We start from the raw sequence: 17,433 nt of genomic DNA, 5'->3' as shown, positions 1-17,433 counted from the left end.
ACAGTACAATATTTTTTAAATACTAGATTTGTGTCCTGGGGTGTGTCCCTCAGCCCAGCCTGCAACTTGTGGGATCGGGCTTAAACGGCAGTCAGACATTCCTCTCACAATCCGGAACTGATGGTTCCTAACCACCTGCCTGCCTGATTTCCCCTAACCACTTCTGCCTGCCAGACTGATCGCCCCCTAACCGCTCCCCTGCCAGCCAGATAGATGCCTAACTGCTCCTCTGCTGGCCCAATGGCCTTCAACTGCCTTCGCCTACTGATCTGATTGCCCCCAACTGCCCTCCCCTGCTGGCTTGATTGTGTCTAACTGCCCTCCCCCATAGGCCAACTTGTGGTGGCCATTTTGTGACAATGTGGGGACAGCCATCTTGTGATGATGCGGGGGCGTGAGGGCCACCTAGGCTTTTATTAGTACAGGTAGTCCTCAGGTTACATCGGTCTCAACTTAGGTCATTTTGTGGTTATGTCACCATCTCCTGTTTACAGTATTTAAAAAAAAAAAAAAAAGTTCCTTTATTCCTATGTATGTATATGTGCTTTATGTTTTTTATTTATTTACCACAAGTAAAGGTCAAGAATTGTTATCTTTCTTTTAAATTTTGTTACTATTTCACTTCATTGCTGTTGTGTATGTGCTCCATTTGAGTGACGTAGGTGCTTAAGTGACTTCTGACTTACGGCAAAAAATGAGTTATGTCGTGCCATAGGAATGGGTGGGTCTCCTACATAACCCAAGGATTGCCTGTATAGATTATGTGTCAATATTCTCAATTTATAATATACTAAAATAACCTTCTTCTTAGTCACTGTATTTTTAAAATGACATCTGGCCCTTTTGTGATGCCTGAGTAAGACCACTTGGCTTCTATATGCTTTCAGGATTCTTAGTTACAACCGTCTGAGATGTATTCCTCCGCGAACCTTTGATGGATTGAAGTCTCTTCGGTTACTGTAAGCATCTGATGTTCAACACAGAAACTCTTCTCAGGGATTGAGTTGTCTATTTACTACTGGCTTAACTGCTTTGTCGATCCTGGGATGTATCTGGTTATATGCATTAGGATTTACTACAAATCTGGAAACCATATCTAACTACATCATTGTTCATCAGCTTTAATTTGAACAATATAATTTTATCTTCTGTCTCTTTTTTTTGCTGTAGTTTTTTATTTGATAATATACAATATTTAGAGGTATGCTTTACATAGAGTCAACTAATTTTGAAAGAAATGTAGGAAATGTTGTCTTTGCTGATTACATAATGAGTGAATTTTTAAAGTATATAAAGTAAAACATAATCCTCAAGCCCAGTACTCTCCCCAAGAACTGACCAATATCAATTTGATGTTCTTTTCTAGTCCTTCCCTATAAGCATTTGGTTCTTGTTTGTTTTTAATGAATTTTTCTCTGTTTCAGAGAGGAATGGAGAGAAAGAGAGAGAGGGAGAAATATCAGTGATGAGAAAGAATCATTGAACGATTGCCTCCTGTACACCTTCAACTGGGGATTAAGCCTACAACCTGGGATTAAGCCCACAACCCAGGCATATGCCCTTGACCAGAATTGAATCAGGGAACCTTCAGTTCACAGGCTGATGCTCTATTCACTGAGCAAAACTGGCGAGGGCAACACATTTGTTTTTATTTTGTTTGTTTTTTTATGATATACATATTCCCTGACTATATAAATTTTTAAAGCCACAAATAGGAATTTTTCTTTTTTGGTCACATCTTTATTATCATTTCTTTTACTTCCAAATTTTCATAATTCTGTTCATCACTCTAAAGAACAGCCCACACTTTGGTACAAATGTGCTAGTATTTCAGCATTGATTTGCGGGGGAAGTTAATGTCAAGTGTACTGGGAGAATACACAATTTACAAATTTATGTTTTCCACCAACTATTTAATAGAGTATCTGCTTTAAAGCACTCCTTAAAATATTGAATATTATTAATTCTTTCATTTTCATCATATGACAAAATCAACTTTATTTCTCATTTCTGATTTAATTTGCAATTCCAATTACTCAAACATTTGAATATATTTTGTTTATTGAGCATTTGTGCTGCTTAATATATGAGTCTGATCATACTGTTGCCTGATTTTTACTGGGTACTTTGTATTTTCCTTATTAACTTACATATCTTTGTGCATCTAGCACTTGATTCTAAGTTTGCAGGTCTTTTCACAAAGGAATTATTCCTCGTGTCTTATATGTGTTGCAAATATTTGTCATCCTGTTCTTTATATGTAATCTTTTATAGTATGAATATATTTTATGTTGTCAAAAATTTGTCACTCCTTTTCATTATGGTTACTGAGTTTTACACCATGATTTTGAAAACCTTTCCTATCCTGCTTATAAAAAAGAACTCTTCTGTATTTTTTCTTACTACACTTCAGTTTTATTTTTACATTTAACTATTCAACCTAGAATTTATTTTATGCATATGACTTGAGGTAGAACTAATTGTTGCTTTCCAAAATAGATATCAAACCTATAGATTGACTAAACCCATGGTCAGCAAACTGCGGCTCACGAGCCACATGTGGCTCTTTGGCCCCTTGAGTGTGGCTCTTCCACAAAATACCATGGCCTGGGCGAGTTTATTTTGAAGAAGTGGCATTAGAAGAAGTTTAAGTTTAAAAACTTTTGCTCTCAAAAGAAATTTAAATCGTCGTACTGTTGATATTTGGCTCTGTTGACTGATGAGTTTGCGACCACTGGCCTAGACCATCTTGTCAGCACTAATTTAAAATGCTTATCATCAAGTTTTGTATATACATGGGGATTTTTTAGAACTTTCTGATTTAATGGAAATTTAATTTTCTTTTTTCTTGTTTTAGTTCTTTACATGGAAATGACATTTCTGTTGTGCCTGAAGGTGCTTTCAATGATCTTTCCGCATTATCACATCTGTGAGTACCTAGTTCGTGATGTGGATTTAGGCTCCAACTGTCCCTGACAAGCTAGTTTGCAAAACACATCCTCTACTGCAGTGTTTCCCAACCTTCTCTCATGATGAGAATCACCTGGTGGAGTTGTTAAAACACAGATTCCTGAATCCCAACTAAGAAGTGCTAAACTAGAATTTTTGAGAACATATAGGTAAAATTGTATACCTAACTTAGTGCTCTGTATATAAAATCTGTCTTAGAGCACTAGTTAAGTATACAATTTTACCTATATGTTCCCAAAAATTCTAGTTTAGCACTTCTTAGTTGGGATTCAGGAATCTGTGTTTTAACAACTCCACCAGGTGATTCTCATCATGAGAGAAGGTTGGGAAACACTGCTCTACTGCCCCTTTTATTGTCACATCATCACATGTGAATGGTCCTATTTTAAGGAAAATATAAAGAAAATATAAAGATTTTCAATGAAGATATGATGAACTCCACAAAATAGCCTTAATTTATTATTTTGGTCCATACCCCCATTAGTTGAGTTCTCTTTGCTTACACAACATCCTCGCCAATGCCTTTGCTCTTGATGTTCTCTGATTCTAAAATATTGGCTCTCCGTCCATTCAATCTCTCCAAACCCAATTGTTCTAAGACACATCCCAAGTATCACCTCTTCCATGAAGCTTGCCTTGATTGCCTCACACAGGATTCATTTATTTAGCCAATATTATTCAGCAATGACTATGGTTCCATGCAGAAATAAATGAGGCAGAGATCACAATTTTATAATGTGGTAGAGGGCAATAGCCAAATCCTCACAGTTGGGTGAAACACTTTTCTTTTTGTTCTTTGTTATAGCAGCCATTTATACCTCCATATTTCCTGGAAGTGCAATTTTTTAAAAAAATTCAAAATATGGGATAAATGGTGTCCAAAAACTGAGCTGGGTCAAATTTCATGATTCTGTTATTTTCACTTGTACTGTTAAGACCATGGCCAACCCGGACGGAAGTTGGGGGAACAGTCCTAGGAATCCCAGCCTTCCTGGGGCAGGCTGGATGAGCATTCCCGGGGAGTGGTTCTCTGCCTTGGCTTAAATGTCAGTGTCACTGGGCTCCCATTTCCCCAAAGAGGCTGCCTGCCATGGTTTTGCTCTTCCCTTCCAAACCCACCAAACCCACCAAGAAAAGACTGTGGCAAATTGAGGAAGGGGGATGGGTGGAGGATAGCAGTAGTCAATCACGCTACATCTGAATGTTCTCTTATGGGGCTGTGTTCTCCATGCACGTGCTTGCACATCTGATTGTTTGGTGCCTACAGTTAATATTCCTTCCAACTAAATGATTAGGTCGCAGGAGGCAAGACCTCCATGTTTTCCATATTTGAACCCCAGCACCTCAAAGTCAACATCAGGACCATTCAGGGGTGTCATTTGCCTGAGACACGATGTTAATGAAAGCCAGTATCTCTGGGTACAGGATTGTGGTGCCCTCTGACAGATTAGACCATGCAGCATAAAAAAAGGAAGCAGCCGTCGCATCCACTAGGTTAAGGTGATGGCGCAGAAAGGGCTGGCCTGGGCAATGTGGCTTGAGCTCAGAGGGACATCCCCTTCTGTGGCCACCCGCTCACAGTGAGGGCAATTTGAACTTCTTTGTCCTGTGTTCTGTTCACTCGTGTATTTAATGTGTGCGTTTGTCTCTTACTCCCTAGGTTATAAGCAGCTCTGCTCTACTCACTTTTTTGCTGTGCCCCTCACATAGTAAGGACTTAGCAAGTGTCACTAAGAAAGAGACCAAATGACACAAAAACATCATTTTGCTTATATTTTATTTGAAAAAGAGTTTGAATCTGACACAGAAATGAGCATAACATTTACTCCAGTTCTTTGGTTAGAGATGGGCATTAAAGTTACAATGTAAAGTATTTTATAAGCATATTTGTTTTTGTTTTTCTAATAAAACAGTAACTTTAATTTTATGTAGACCATAGAACTGAAATGTTATTAATCTGAAGTTAATTATTATTAGAATTACTCAGTTTTTAAATGCTGTTTTAGGTATCTCTTGTGCCCAAACTTGGCAATTTTACAAACCCAATGGTTAACTGATTTGGCCTTGGGTTCATAATCTGTAAAATGCTTTATTGATACTATGGGCATCAGAGAGTTGCTTTTTTGGATAAAATGATGTAATCTGTGTAGATACACAGCTTAGCACAGCTCCTGCCTACGGGATGATGCAGTGAATGTTAACTATTACCTTAATTACTCTTTCTATAGCTACTGCTGCTTGTGTGAGTAGGAACCGAAGTTCTGAAATGAAACACTTTGTAAAGGGTCCTTCATCCAGTGATGGTCTAAATCAGCTCTGGCAAACTAGGTCTCTATTTTCCCAGACACGTTCTCCTCTTTGTACCTGTGTGACCACTGGTTTTTACCCTGGGGCATCCTCTCAGCCTTTCCCACCTACTTGACTCATCCAAAAGCTTAGACATTTGAACCACCAGCCCCCAAGGAGTTACCCTCTGCCCACAGTCCTCTTGTAAGTCCTTCTGCTAGGGCACTTCTAAAGGAAGTGTGTGTGCGCATCTCTGCATATAGGTTAATCTTCCTTGCAGTAGGCGTTCTCGGGAGTTAAATGTAATGTGGGTTTCATAATGGGGTCCCCGGAACCCAGCATTGTGATTGGGTCCTCATTAAATAATCGGTGAATGAAGGAAGTGTTGATCTCCACCCAATTAAAACCCATCTCTGCAAACACCTGGACACTGTCTAAATTTTAGGTACTCCTTAACACTGGTGACAACTCACTAAATCTCAGTTGCACATAATCCAGGAGAATGGGTAGCCCAGTGTCTTCCTTTTCTTCTAAGTTGTTTTTGTCAATAAATCTATAGGGAATTTCTACTGAGCATCTCTTTATGTTCCCTTAGGAAATAAAATGTGTGTGTGTGTGTGTGTGTGTGTGTGTGTGTGTGTGTGTGGTGTTTTTCAGAGCAATTGGAGCCAACCCTCTGTACTGTGACTGTAACATGCAGTGGTTATCCGAGTGGGTGAAGTCGGAATATAAAGAACCTGGAATTGCCCGTTGCGCTGGACCCGGAGAAATGGCAGATAAACTGTTACTCACAACTCCCTCCAAAAAATTCACATGTCAAGGTATGCTATTTAATTGTTTGTATTTCTGTCAATAAAATTTGCCGTGTTCATTTCAAAAAGAAAGAATAAAATAAAAGACCGTCTGCTGCTAGATTTTAAAGGTATAGCTGAAAAGCCCCAGTAACTGCTGTTCCCACCCACACTTGGGCAAGACAGAGCAGGTACCTGAGGCACCCAAGGAAAGAATTAGGCTTTTCAAACCAATTGCGGAATAGTCCATTGGAAATGACTAAGTGTTCTTTAAAGTGCATGGAGAAGCCGGGACCAGTTTGGTTCAGTGGATAGAGCATTGGCCTGCAGACTGAAAGGTCTCGGGTTCGATTCCAGTCAAGGGCATGTACCTTGGTTGCGGGTACATCCCCAGTAGGGGGTGTGCAAGAGGCAGCTGATCGATGATTCTCTCGCATCAATGTTTCTAACTTTCTATCCCTCTCTTCCTCTCTGTGAAAAATCAATAAAACAATATATTTTAAAGAGCATGGAGAAGGGAAGAGTGCACAGTTTCTGGAAGTTCCTCTCCTAGCCTTAACCAGGGAAATGTTTTGCTTTTGCTTTGTCTGCACATGCACCCTGCTCTCAGGGCTGCCAGGGCCCTGTGGCCTCCTGACGCCAGCTAAGGAGATGAGCCCCCAGTGTCAGGCCAAACCGCCCTTCTGGCCTCTCGTACTGCCCTCTTCCTGGCATAGATGGCTCTCACTTCCTACCGTATGTCCCTTGCTTCCCCTTTGTTTTATGTATTTGTGAATTTGCAATGGCATCTTATTAACAAATAGTTTTCTATTATTACAAGGATAATATACATCCAACATAGAAAAATCCAAAGAATAAATTGTAAATAAGAAATAATTCATTTCTGCAAAAACTAAAATGAATCATTAATCCCAATTCCTAGAGATAAACATTATTAAACATGTTTTGTATATTTTCCATGTTTTCTAGTCAAATGCATGGGTTTATTTTTTTTTAATATATTTTTATGGATTTCAGAGAGGAAGGGAGAGGGAGAGATAGAAACATCAATGATGGGAGAGAATCATTGATCAGCTGCCCCCTGCATGGCCCACAGTGGGTATAGAGCCCTCAACCCAGGCATGTACCCTGACCAGGAATCAAACTGTGACCTCTTGGTTCATAGGTCAACACTCAACCACTGAGCCACACTGACCAGGTTCAAATGCATGGATTTAAGTTCCTTACCAAAAATGGAACAGAAGTTTACTGTCATTCTTAATTTGTAGATTATCATTACTAATGGAGGAGAGAAATTCTTGAAAATTTTAAATGTATAATCAGTAAATGTTTATTAAACATGTTTTATGTGTAAAACTAAATCCTAGGTATCATGGAACATATTGAAGTTAGTGTTATGTTTTTGCCTCCCAAGGCTTGAAAACCAAGCTGAAAAGATAAGCTTCCAGCCAAAACTGGTTTGGCCCAGTGGATAGAGTGTCAGCCTGTGGACTGAAAGGTCCCAGGTTCGATTCCAGTCAAGGGCATGTACCTTGGTTGTGGGCACATCCCCAATAGGGGGTGTGCAGGAGGCAGCTGATCGATGTTTCTCTCATCGATATTTCTAACTCTCTATCCCTCTCCCTTCCTCTCTATAAAAAATCAGTAAAATATATATTTTTTAAAAAGATAAGCTTCCTATGTTTGCACAGTTAGGTGGGAAAAACATATCTAAGTAGGCCATAGTGTACATTGGGTCACAATGGGTCATAGTGTGCATAGGTCACAGTAGGTCATAGTCTGAAGGGGGTCATAATGTGCAAGATGTCACCATGGGTCATAGTGTGTATGGGTCACAGTAGGTCATAGAGCGCAGGAAGTCACAATGGGTCATAGTGTGCACAGGGGGTCACAGTGGGTCATGATGTTCAGGGGGTCACAGTGGGTCATAGTGTGCATGAGGTCATAGTGGGATGGCTGAGGCCTTGCCTGACTTACCCTGGGCTAAAACCAGGTTCACTTTGCAGCAGTTATGGAACAGTTTAGCTACACTGAGCCTCAGTTGTCTCCTGTGTAAGCAGAGGTGATCAGTACCTACCCAAAAGAACTTTGTTAACACTAGATAAATCATTATAAGGGAAAATGAATAGCTGTTGGTCAAAGGCTTCAGTTATAAGAAGAATAAGTTGAGAGGATGAAATGTTCAGTATGATCACAGTAGTTAATAATACAATGTTGGCCTGGCTGATGTGGTTCAATGATTGAATGTTGACCTATGATCCAGGAGGTCATGGTTCAACTCCCAGTCAGGGCATGGGTTAGGGCACACACAGTCTTGATCCCTAGTTGGAGGCATGCAGGAGGCTGCCTATCAATGATTTTCTCTCTTCATTGATGTTTCTCTCTCTCTCTCTCCCTTCCTCTCTGAGAAAAATAATAATAATAATACAATATTGTATCCTTGAAAGATGCTGAGTAGATCTTGAGCAATCTTACCACAAACAAAAATGTTAACAGATGAGTTAATTATCTTAATTCCACAATATTCATGTATATCTCATCATCATGTTGTACACATTAAATATATGCCATTATATTCATCAATTATCCCTCCATAAAGTTGGGGGGATGATTAGTTGAATTAAATATATATGTAAAACACGTATCCTTACACACAGGAAGCACCCCATATAAGTTAACCACTAACTTTATTATAACTCTTCAAAAGACCAACAAACATGATGAAGGACTCTCCATGATTTATTGATTAAAGAAGGGGTTTTCAAAACCTATCTTCCCTACAAACATTTTTAACTTGGCATCTAATGTTTGTTTGTTCATAGCTATAAATGGTTACAAAATATGTTGTTTGCAGTGCACTGTAATTAAAACAAAATTCTGCCATTCTTTTAAATGTATTTGGTGGAATCTATATTATAACAGCTAATTTTAAAAAACAAAAACAAGATGCTTCTTTTTCTTTTTTCCTTGCACTTATGTTTTTCTCCTTGAATTTTCAGTATTTCAGAGAATTGTATCGTTCGTTATTACTATATATATATATATATATATATATATATATATATATTAATATAAATTAAAATTTTAAAAAGTTTTCTGCCACCAAAAACCTGTGGGTTTTTACATTTTCTTTCTTTAAATTATTTCCATTAATTCCCAAACCATTGATTGGGACACCATTGATTTGGATAGCAAAATTATTTACCCATATTTTAATATTGTAATTGAAAGTAAAATGTTTTTGGAAATGCCTCTCTGGGATTATATGCATTGACTGCAAGAGCCTTGGCAGATAACCAGTATTTTACATTGTTCTTTGGTGACTCCGTTTCCTTGGGCAGTGCCCTGTGGGGAGTTCCTGGTGGGCCAAGAGGTGCCCTACCCTTTGTAAAGTGGAGATGATTGTCAGAGGGAAAAGGAAACCAGCATCCCTCTTATTCTTAGGAATGTTACTGGGCAGAGTGGCTTCAGAAAGATTGCGTGGGGGAAGTTGAGAAATTGCAGGCTGATTCTATTACACTTCTCTGTGCTCAAGGATACATGTACTCTATTTTGAAAAATACTAGTGCTTCTCTGTATTTCTTAAAGTTTAGAGTTTTACAGAGATATTTTTCAGGCGGGAAAAAGTCATGGTAACACAAATTTGAGAAAAGCTGCATACTTATATTCCATCCTTAGAGCATCCTGGTTCCCATTCATTGATTAAATGTTCCCAAATCCAAAGGCATGCATGTATACATATATACATATGTATATACACATCTGTTTAACTCAAAATTTATCTAATGACTTACCTTTTTTATTCATTTAGTTAATGACTATAGAGTCTCCGGTACTTACTGTTGTGTGAATGGAAATGTGCCGGAGGGGATATTGGCCTATTTGACTGGTAGAACTTGGTGCAATGATGGAAATATGGTACGTCTGCAATATCCTGGCTGGCAGCCACTAGCCATAGTGTTTGTTGGGCACATAATGTGGCAAGTGCAACTGAGGAAGTGCATTTTAAATTTTATTTAATTGAATATGAATATGAATATAAATTAGCCATAGTATGTGGCTGGTGGCTACCATATTGGGTAGAAGAGTTGCTACAAGGCTTCAGAGGCAGGTGGCAGTGAAGGGTGAGTGTGCAGGTGTGTCTAAGCCAGCTCTGGAGAAGCTGGCGGATGTAGGACTGTGGTGCTCCCGGGTGGAACTGCAGGAGCAGAGCTGAGCAGGAGCCAAGTCTGGAGGGGTCCCAGGGCCTCCAGGAAATGGTTGAGCTGAGACTGGTTAAAATTGACAGATGATTTAAGGGCATAGGCTTCTCAGCAGGACTATGGCAGTTTAGTTTAATAATCACTAAGTTATCAAATGAACCAATTCTATAATGTCCAAAGTGCTACCTTAAGCTGGGTAGCAAACACCATGAAGTGTACACTTGTTGGCCAGCAGTGTAGGCATCCAGAAGTCAACAAATACAGCACAATTGCATTTAACAGACTTCAGGATGTACTCACTGTTGCTATACCCAAATATAATTAAGGTTCTGGGCTAGTTCAACATTTATAACATTTTAGATTGGATCTCTGCCCATACTGCCACTGCTACTAAAAATAATATCGACAGAGGAAGCCATTTTGTACTGAGCAGTTTGCATTGTGCTGAGAATTTTATGTAGCTATGTATATCTCAATTTTCACACCATTCCTATAGTAGGTACAATTATTTCCACATTTGAGAGAAGGAAATACTGTAATGCAGGGAGATGATTTAATTAAAAATCACTCAGTTGCTGAGTGAAGGAGCCAGACTTGAGCCCTGTCTGACTGCAAAGCTTGCTGCTGGAGTTGAAATCCAAATGTCCAGTAAAAATATTCTCAAAACATACTATCAGTATAAATAAGATGCTTCCTCCACACACACACACTATGGAGAAAATGAAAGTTTGAACCACTCACATGCTGCTAGACATATTTACATAATAAATGGATTGATAGGAGGCAAAGAGTGTCCTAATTTTCAATTAGAATAATTCAGTGTAGGAGATCTGAGTGCTTAAAAGCAATAAAATGATGCTCCTTAAATACTTTGTAATTTGAATTGTTTATATTTTAATGAAAGTTTCCCTGTAGTTATGCCAGTTTGATGTGTTTTATTTTATTCATGAAAACATGTAAGTACATACTCCTCCAATTAAGGCTTGTAAATACATAATTTCAATTACAACAAGAAGAGGAATATTCTTTATTTGAAGACATGTTTACATGGCTATAATTGAATGTAATTTAGGGGTTTTCTCTGCTAAGAAAGACTGGGCTACTATTTGAATAATTAATTTTTTCACAGCAATTTTTATCCTACATTTTCAGTGTATTTTTTATGGTATAATCTCATAGTTTCACCAGAGCAAACTCATAAGACCATGGATATTATCAAGCTCTTTTTTTAAATAAAGTTTTAAAATTAAAAACTATGTAAGAAACTAATAAGATAAAATAGATTATCAGAGCATATTGAATTAACTTTAAAACATTCTTGAGAGGAAAACAAATAGATCTGACTTGTTTTTATAACCCATAGGTCCTGCTCTCATCTTTCAAATATCAGAGGAAATTAGAATGATTAAGCAGTTCACAATAAGCTGAGGTTTTTGCCCTCCCAAAGTTTTCATTGAGAAAGTCAGCATGGGATATAGAATATTTTAATGTCTAATATTCCCTGTATTACTCTTGGTTCAGGAAGATTTAGCTACACAGACAACTACACAGTTCATGTTTAATGTAACATACATTTATTAAACCCTTGAATGTGCTAAGGAGTGAAAAATCTAATGCAAATGAATGATGTGTTCCTTATTTCTTTCAATAAATATTATTTGAGTTCTTATTATGCACCAGGCATAGATAGTTCTAAGGTGTTAAGAATACAACAACAACAAGTAAAACAGAAAAGAAACCCATGGAGCTTAGGTTTAATCAATGGATTTATTTAAATAGACAATTCCAAAATAATATGGAAATTTGGTGATAGGAAAAAATATCTGTATGAGTGCATACATATGTATATATGATATTAATGTTATATATTCAAACCAAACAATTATGGAACTACTAGAGGCCCTGTGCACAAAATTTTGTGCACTGGGGGTGTGGGGTTCCTCAGCCGGCCTGTGCCCTCTCGTAGTCAGGGACTCCTGCTGGCTTAGGCCCGCTCCCTGGGGAGAAAGCCTAAGCTGGCAGTCAGACACCCCTCGCTCCTCACTGCCTGCTGTGGAGGTGGGAGAGGCTCCCACCACCACTGTGCTCGCCAGCCATGAGCCTTGCTCAGGGCTTCTGGCTGGGTGGTACTCCCACTGTGGGAGTGCACTGACCACCAGAGGCAGCTCCTGAATTGAGTGTCTGCCCCCTGGTGGTTAGTGTGCACCATAGCAACCGGCCATTCCACAGTTTGGTCAATTTGCATATTAGAGTTTTATTATATATGATAACTGATACCATCATCAGACATATCAGGCCATCGGAGATTCTTATATTGGGTCAAGAGGAACTGAGAGTTAGATGAGAAGGAAAGGCACAAATGGGCCCTGTCTGGTAGCCATGAGCTCAAATAAAGAGGCAGAGATATGGTGTCAAAGTTCCTCTTTTAGTAAAGGTCAGCTAAAGGGTCAAGAAAACTTGGGGCTCTTTTGTATCCCTGGATGTTCAATATTTTGCCACTACTCTTTTTTGCACATTCTCTTTGTCTTTATTCCTATGCTAACTCCTCTTACAATTCTTTTTAGCCACTCTTTTTTTTTTTTTTATTGTTTAAGGTATTACAAACAGTAGTACATATGTCTCTCTTTTTTTCCCACTGACCACCCCCCCCCCAGTGTCCCCTAACCCTCAGCACTTGCCCTCGTCCCCCTGCCCCCAGGGTCTTGGTCTGTTGGTTGTGCTTATATGCATGCATACAAGTCCTTTGGTTGATTTCTTATCCGCCCCACAACCTTCCCGCTATAGTTTGACAGTCTGTTCTATGCTTCTTTGCCTCAGTCTATTTTTGTTCAACAGTTTGTAATGTTCTTTATTATCCATAAATGAGTGATATCATGTGGGGTTTTTTACCACTCTTTAATATTAACACGTGTGGGGTCCTCTCCTTAACCTTATTAAATTAATTGATTTTAACCTCATGGCTTCAAACATCTAGTCATGACTTTTCTTTTGATCTTCAGATGCATATTCTCACTCACTTAGTGAATTACTCCCCTTGATCACTTGCAGAAACTTAAAACATATTCCAAAACATACATTCCCATTACCCACATCCTCATACAACTGCATTCTGTATTTGATACAAATATGTCTCTAGAAACTCAAGTATTTCACTTGGCTTTGAATTTCCAAGACTTAACAGAGTGTCCTGCACACAATAGATCCTCAATAAGTATCTGATAATGTAAGGACTTAATGATGGAATTTTTAAAATGTGTGCTTGATATTTGTTCTTAAGAAATGCAATAATGTAATAGCAAGTGGAGTACAGAATATTTGGTCTTAAATAAAAACCTCCTCTTATTAAATTGTGCCTAACCTCAAATACCCCCTACATTTTATTTTTAGTTGTATTTGACATACCTCAGACTTCTTACAAGTGTAGTGCTAGATGATTTTGTTATTTGACTCATGTTTCCAAGGGATACCAGAATGAAGGCAGGCTCTGGGATATAGCTAGAAATTTGTGTCTAGGGTTTTCAGCCATAAATCAAAGTGAGATACGATGCTCAGTGGGTGGCAGAACTGGTGTCAGTTGTGCAGCTCATGATTTGAGTCAAGTAAGCAAGGCTGCCTATAAGCTTTAATGGATTTGAGGTCCGGCACTTCTTCCATTAAAGATTAAAGTAACTGACAGAGACAAATTGTTAACCAAACTTTCTTTTCATTCCCCTTTGAATTATTAAGCTAAACACACCTCCAGTCCAGATAGCTGATGCTCAAAGGCTCTCTTAAATCATGGCCAAGTCTTAAATCAGTCCAGGTAGCCTAGACTAGCCTCTTTCATTTCAGTGACATTAGTAAATCCTGTATCCCTGGAGCTAGATTCTTTTTTTCTCCTCTATAACACATGTTATCAGGGCTAATGTTTTGGAGATAATTTAACAATTCTTGTAACCAGTTTACTTTGGGAAGAAGGAAATAATGACAATCTCGAAGCTATATCAAAGCACGCTGTCATTCCTTAAAGAGAACTTCTCCTTCTTTTCTGTGTTGTGCTGTTATTTCTGGTGGTTGTCCATACTGAATTTATAAATCAAACTTGCAGTCTTAAATATGTAAAATTATTAACTCTGAGTGTTGTTGCTCACTGGATGATTATCTCTTGGCACCTACTTCCATTCCAGTAGGGTTTTGATAATAATAGCCCTTATGGTTTTCCCAAATTTGAGTAGCTCCTGACATAGACAAAAGGTACTCAGTGAACTTTTGATGAAGGAATAAATGGCAAGCTCTAATTTTCCAGTGTCTGTGTTAAATTTTGGTAAACAAGCAGAGGAAGATGGTGTGTCTCCTTTTTAGTAAACCACACATGTTCCTCCCATTACCCAATTATTTAGAGGTCTGGGGAAGAACTCACTGTGGCTTCTGTCCTAGCTCTCACTGTAGTGTGTACTCAAACTTTCATTAGCATCTCATTTAATGCTTACAACCACCCATTGAAATGGCTGCCAACATTCTCCTAACTTTACACATTGAAGAGACAAATTTAGGTTACTAATTTGGGTTGATGGAGCTGAGATTTTTCTGTCCATTACAATGCATTATGCTAAAAGGCCGTTCTACTTCCTGTTCCTTGGACACCTTCTTTTCACCTGGGACTAATCAAATTTGCAAAATCCTGCAAGTGTTGGTTAGCTTCTGGAGAGCTACTCAAATTCTTCACTATTTATTATGGCTTTTTTTTTAGCATCTTCCTTTAACTTTGATCTCATCTCCTTATTATGGAAGCAGATTAAAGATGTCATTCCCTTTGAATAAGAACTTTACAGGAGAGGATCTCAGAGGAAGTTTCCTGAGTGGAAAATGAATCATAAATTGAAGACAAATAGGAGATAAGAGATGGTGTTATAAAAGGAGCAAAATATGGGTAGGAAATGAATGAGAGGAGAGAACCAGATACAAGGCATAGTTGACCCTTGAACAACATGACTTTGAGCTGCATGGATCTACTTATACATGAGTTGTTTTTTGTTTTTGTTTGTTTTTGCAGTAAATACATGTAGTACTTTTTGTCTGCATTTGGGAGTCTGAGGGCAGATTGTGCTCATTGACCTGCAGCATTTTATCTAGGGGACTTGAGTACCTGCACATTTTGACATCCACTGGAGGTTCTGGAACAATCCCTATGGTTACTGAGAGACACCTTTTGGGGGGATCTAAACTTATATGCAGATGTTCAGCTGCTTCGGATTCCGTGCCCCTAACCCCTGAGTCATTCAAGGGTCAATTGTAGTTCGAAGAGATTAGAACATATAAATAAGATTTAGTTAAGCCATGTAAATCTATAAGTCACATTATAAGAAGGATGTTTAGTGAGGTGGAATTCCAGAGTAAATAAAGTTAGAAGGAAATTAAGGTAGTTGGGCATACCAGAGGATGCTGCAATTTAGAATTTATGTAAATTACAAACAGCTTTTGAATGACCCTTTACTCAGACTTGAGTACTAGAAATAAGAAATTATTAAGAGCTGACTTTCAAAGAAGTATTTTTTAAAAGGAGAAGCAAATAGTAGCAACTTTCAACCTGAGGGAGTTAGAACTCGGTATTTTGCTATTTTCCCCACCTTGATGTCACCAAAACAGTTCGTGGGTTTAAGAAAGTGCCAGAAGAAACCTGTGTATGTAGTAAAGCTAATTATTTTGATTCCTTTAGCTAAACTGAACATATGCAAAGGGACAATGATCTCCCTTTGTATTCCAGTAAGAATTTCCAGATAGAAAATAACTAAGCAGGGTTAGATATATCAGAAACCAATGCAGTGACTTATATAGTACATATTAATCAGATACTGTTCAGTGGGTATTTATTAAGTGAATCTTGACCTTGAGTTAAACTGGACAGGGCCTATTTTAGCCTGGCAATTTTTTCACCTGCATACTGTATTGAATTCTTCAAAATGTATCCATGTATCCAGGGTTTTTTTTTCCTTGCTTTAGTTTCTCATTTAAATAATCAAATATAATTTTTGGAGAATGTCACATTCCATAAAATAAACTTAGAAACTGTCAACCCTCACCTCCTCTATTCAACCACAACCTTACAAGGTTGAAAGCACAGAAAGAGACAAAAGACAATTTTTTTTCAAGGTCTTGGGAAGTGGCCAGATGAATGTGTCCAATCCTAGCATTTGCTGACTTGCCATTTTGCTGGGTGCAGGATTAGCTGCTTTATCCAATGCCTTTGTTCAAGATTAGATTCTTTTTCCTTCTGGCCTAGCTAAGGAATCCATTACCAGTTAGCTATTTCCTTTCCTATCGCTGATTCTAAGTGTGATAACTTTAGCAAATACAAAGTCATTTATTGTGGGCTATTTCATTAATTTAACTTTCTGCTTTAAGTAACTGCCACCATTCATTTTGCAATATGCTGAATAGTTACAGTCTTGTCCTTAATTGATAAATAAGTTGGAAATGAGAAATTGAATTTCTATAAAGACCACTTCAGTGTTACTCTCAGAAATTTCCCAGCTGCAATTTGATAGAGGCTGCATTAGTTATCGTGGTTTCCAAGAAAATGTGAAGGGGCCATTGGCGAGAGGCCTCCCTTAATGGCTAAGGTGTCACAAGAAGCGAACAACACCCCTTCTTGTTAACACCACCATCCCCAGAACAGTTATGCATTTCAAATGGTTAAATAGAAAGAGGAATCTCTGTATTTCAAGCTTCTTATTAATAGAAAAGATGAGTAATACAGAGAACTATTCTGTCTTTTATTTTACTCCAAAAACATTATATGTACTTGGCTGGCACTTCCTAGAGTGAGGGAATGCTCTTACAATAGGAAGTTTTTCTATTATGTAATGCCATTATGATAGGAAGTTTTGCCTGGCTGATGTGACTCTGGTAGAGCATGGACCCATGAACCAGGAAGTCATGGTTCTATTCCAGGTCCATGCAAATGCCCAGACTGCAGGCTCGATCCCCAGTAGGAGATGTGCAGGAGGCAGCCAATCAATGATTCTCTCTCACCACTGATGTTTCTCTCCCTCTCCCTGAAATCAGTAAAGATATATTTAAAAAAAAAAAAAAAAAGATATGCAGTTTTTATGCCCATATTCTCTTTCATACGTGGATTTTGTTGGAATACTAAAATCACAAACATGAACTCTAATTGGTAGAGAAATATGATGAAAGGTACTTTA

General features: G+C 38.3%; 1 protein-coding gene across 4 annotated transcripts in view; it reads left to right on the top strand.

The window, feature by feature from the left end:
- Positions 1–17,433, top strand: part of SLIT2 (slit guidance ligand 2) — a 328,161-nt gene that overhangs the window by 255,994 nt on the left and 54,734 nt on the right. For all 4 annotated transcript variants that reach the window (XM_045573714.1, XM_045573712.1, XM_036419682.2 and 1 more), the window contains 3 exons: positions 888–959; positions 2,858–2,929; positions 5,914–6,077. In XM_045573714.1, the coding sequence (XP_045429670.1) occupies positions 888–959; positions 2,858–2,929; positions 5,914–6,077 (308 nt within the window). The remainder of the gene's footprint in view (positions 1–887; positions 960–2,857; positions 2,930–5,913; positions 6,078–17,433) is intronic.

Source organism: Pipistrellus kuhlii, unplaced genomic scaffold, assembly GCF_014108245.1.
Source record: "Pipistrellus kuhlii isolate mPipKuh1 unplaced genomic scaffold, mPipKuh1.p scaffold_m20_p_1, whole genome shotgun sequence".
NCBI classification, from domain to species: Eukaryota; Metazoa; Chordata; class Mammalia; order Chiroptera; family Vespertilionidae; genus Pipistrellus; species Pipistrellus kuhlii.
Note: the sequence above shows the minus strand (reverse complement) of the source record. Positions and strands in the feature narration are given on the sequence as shown.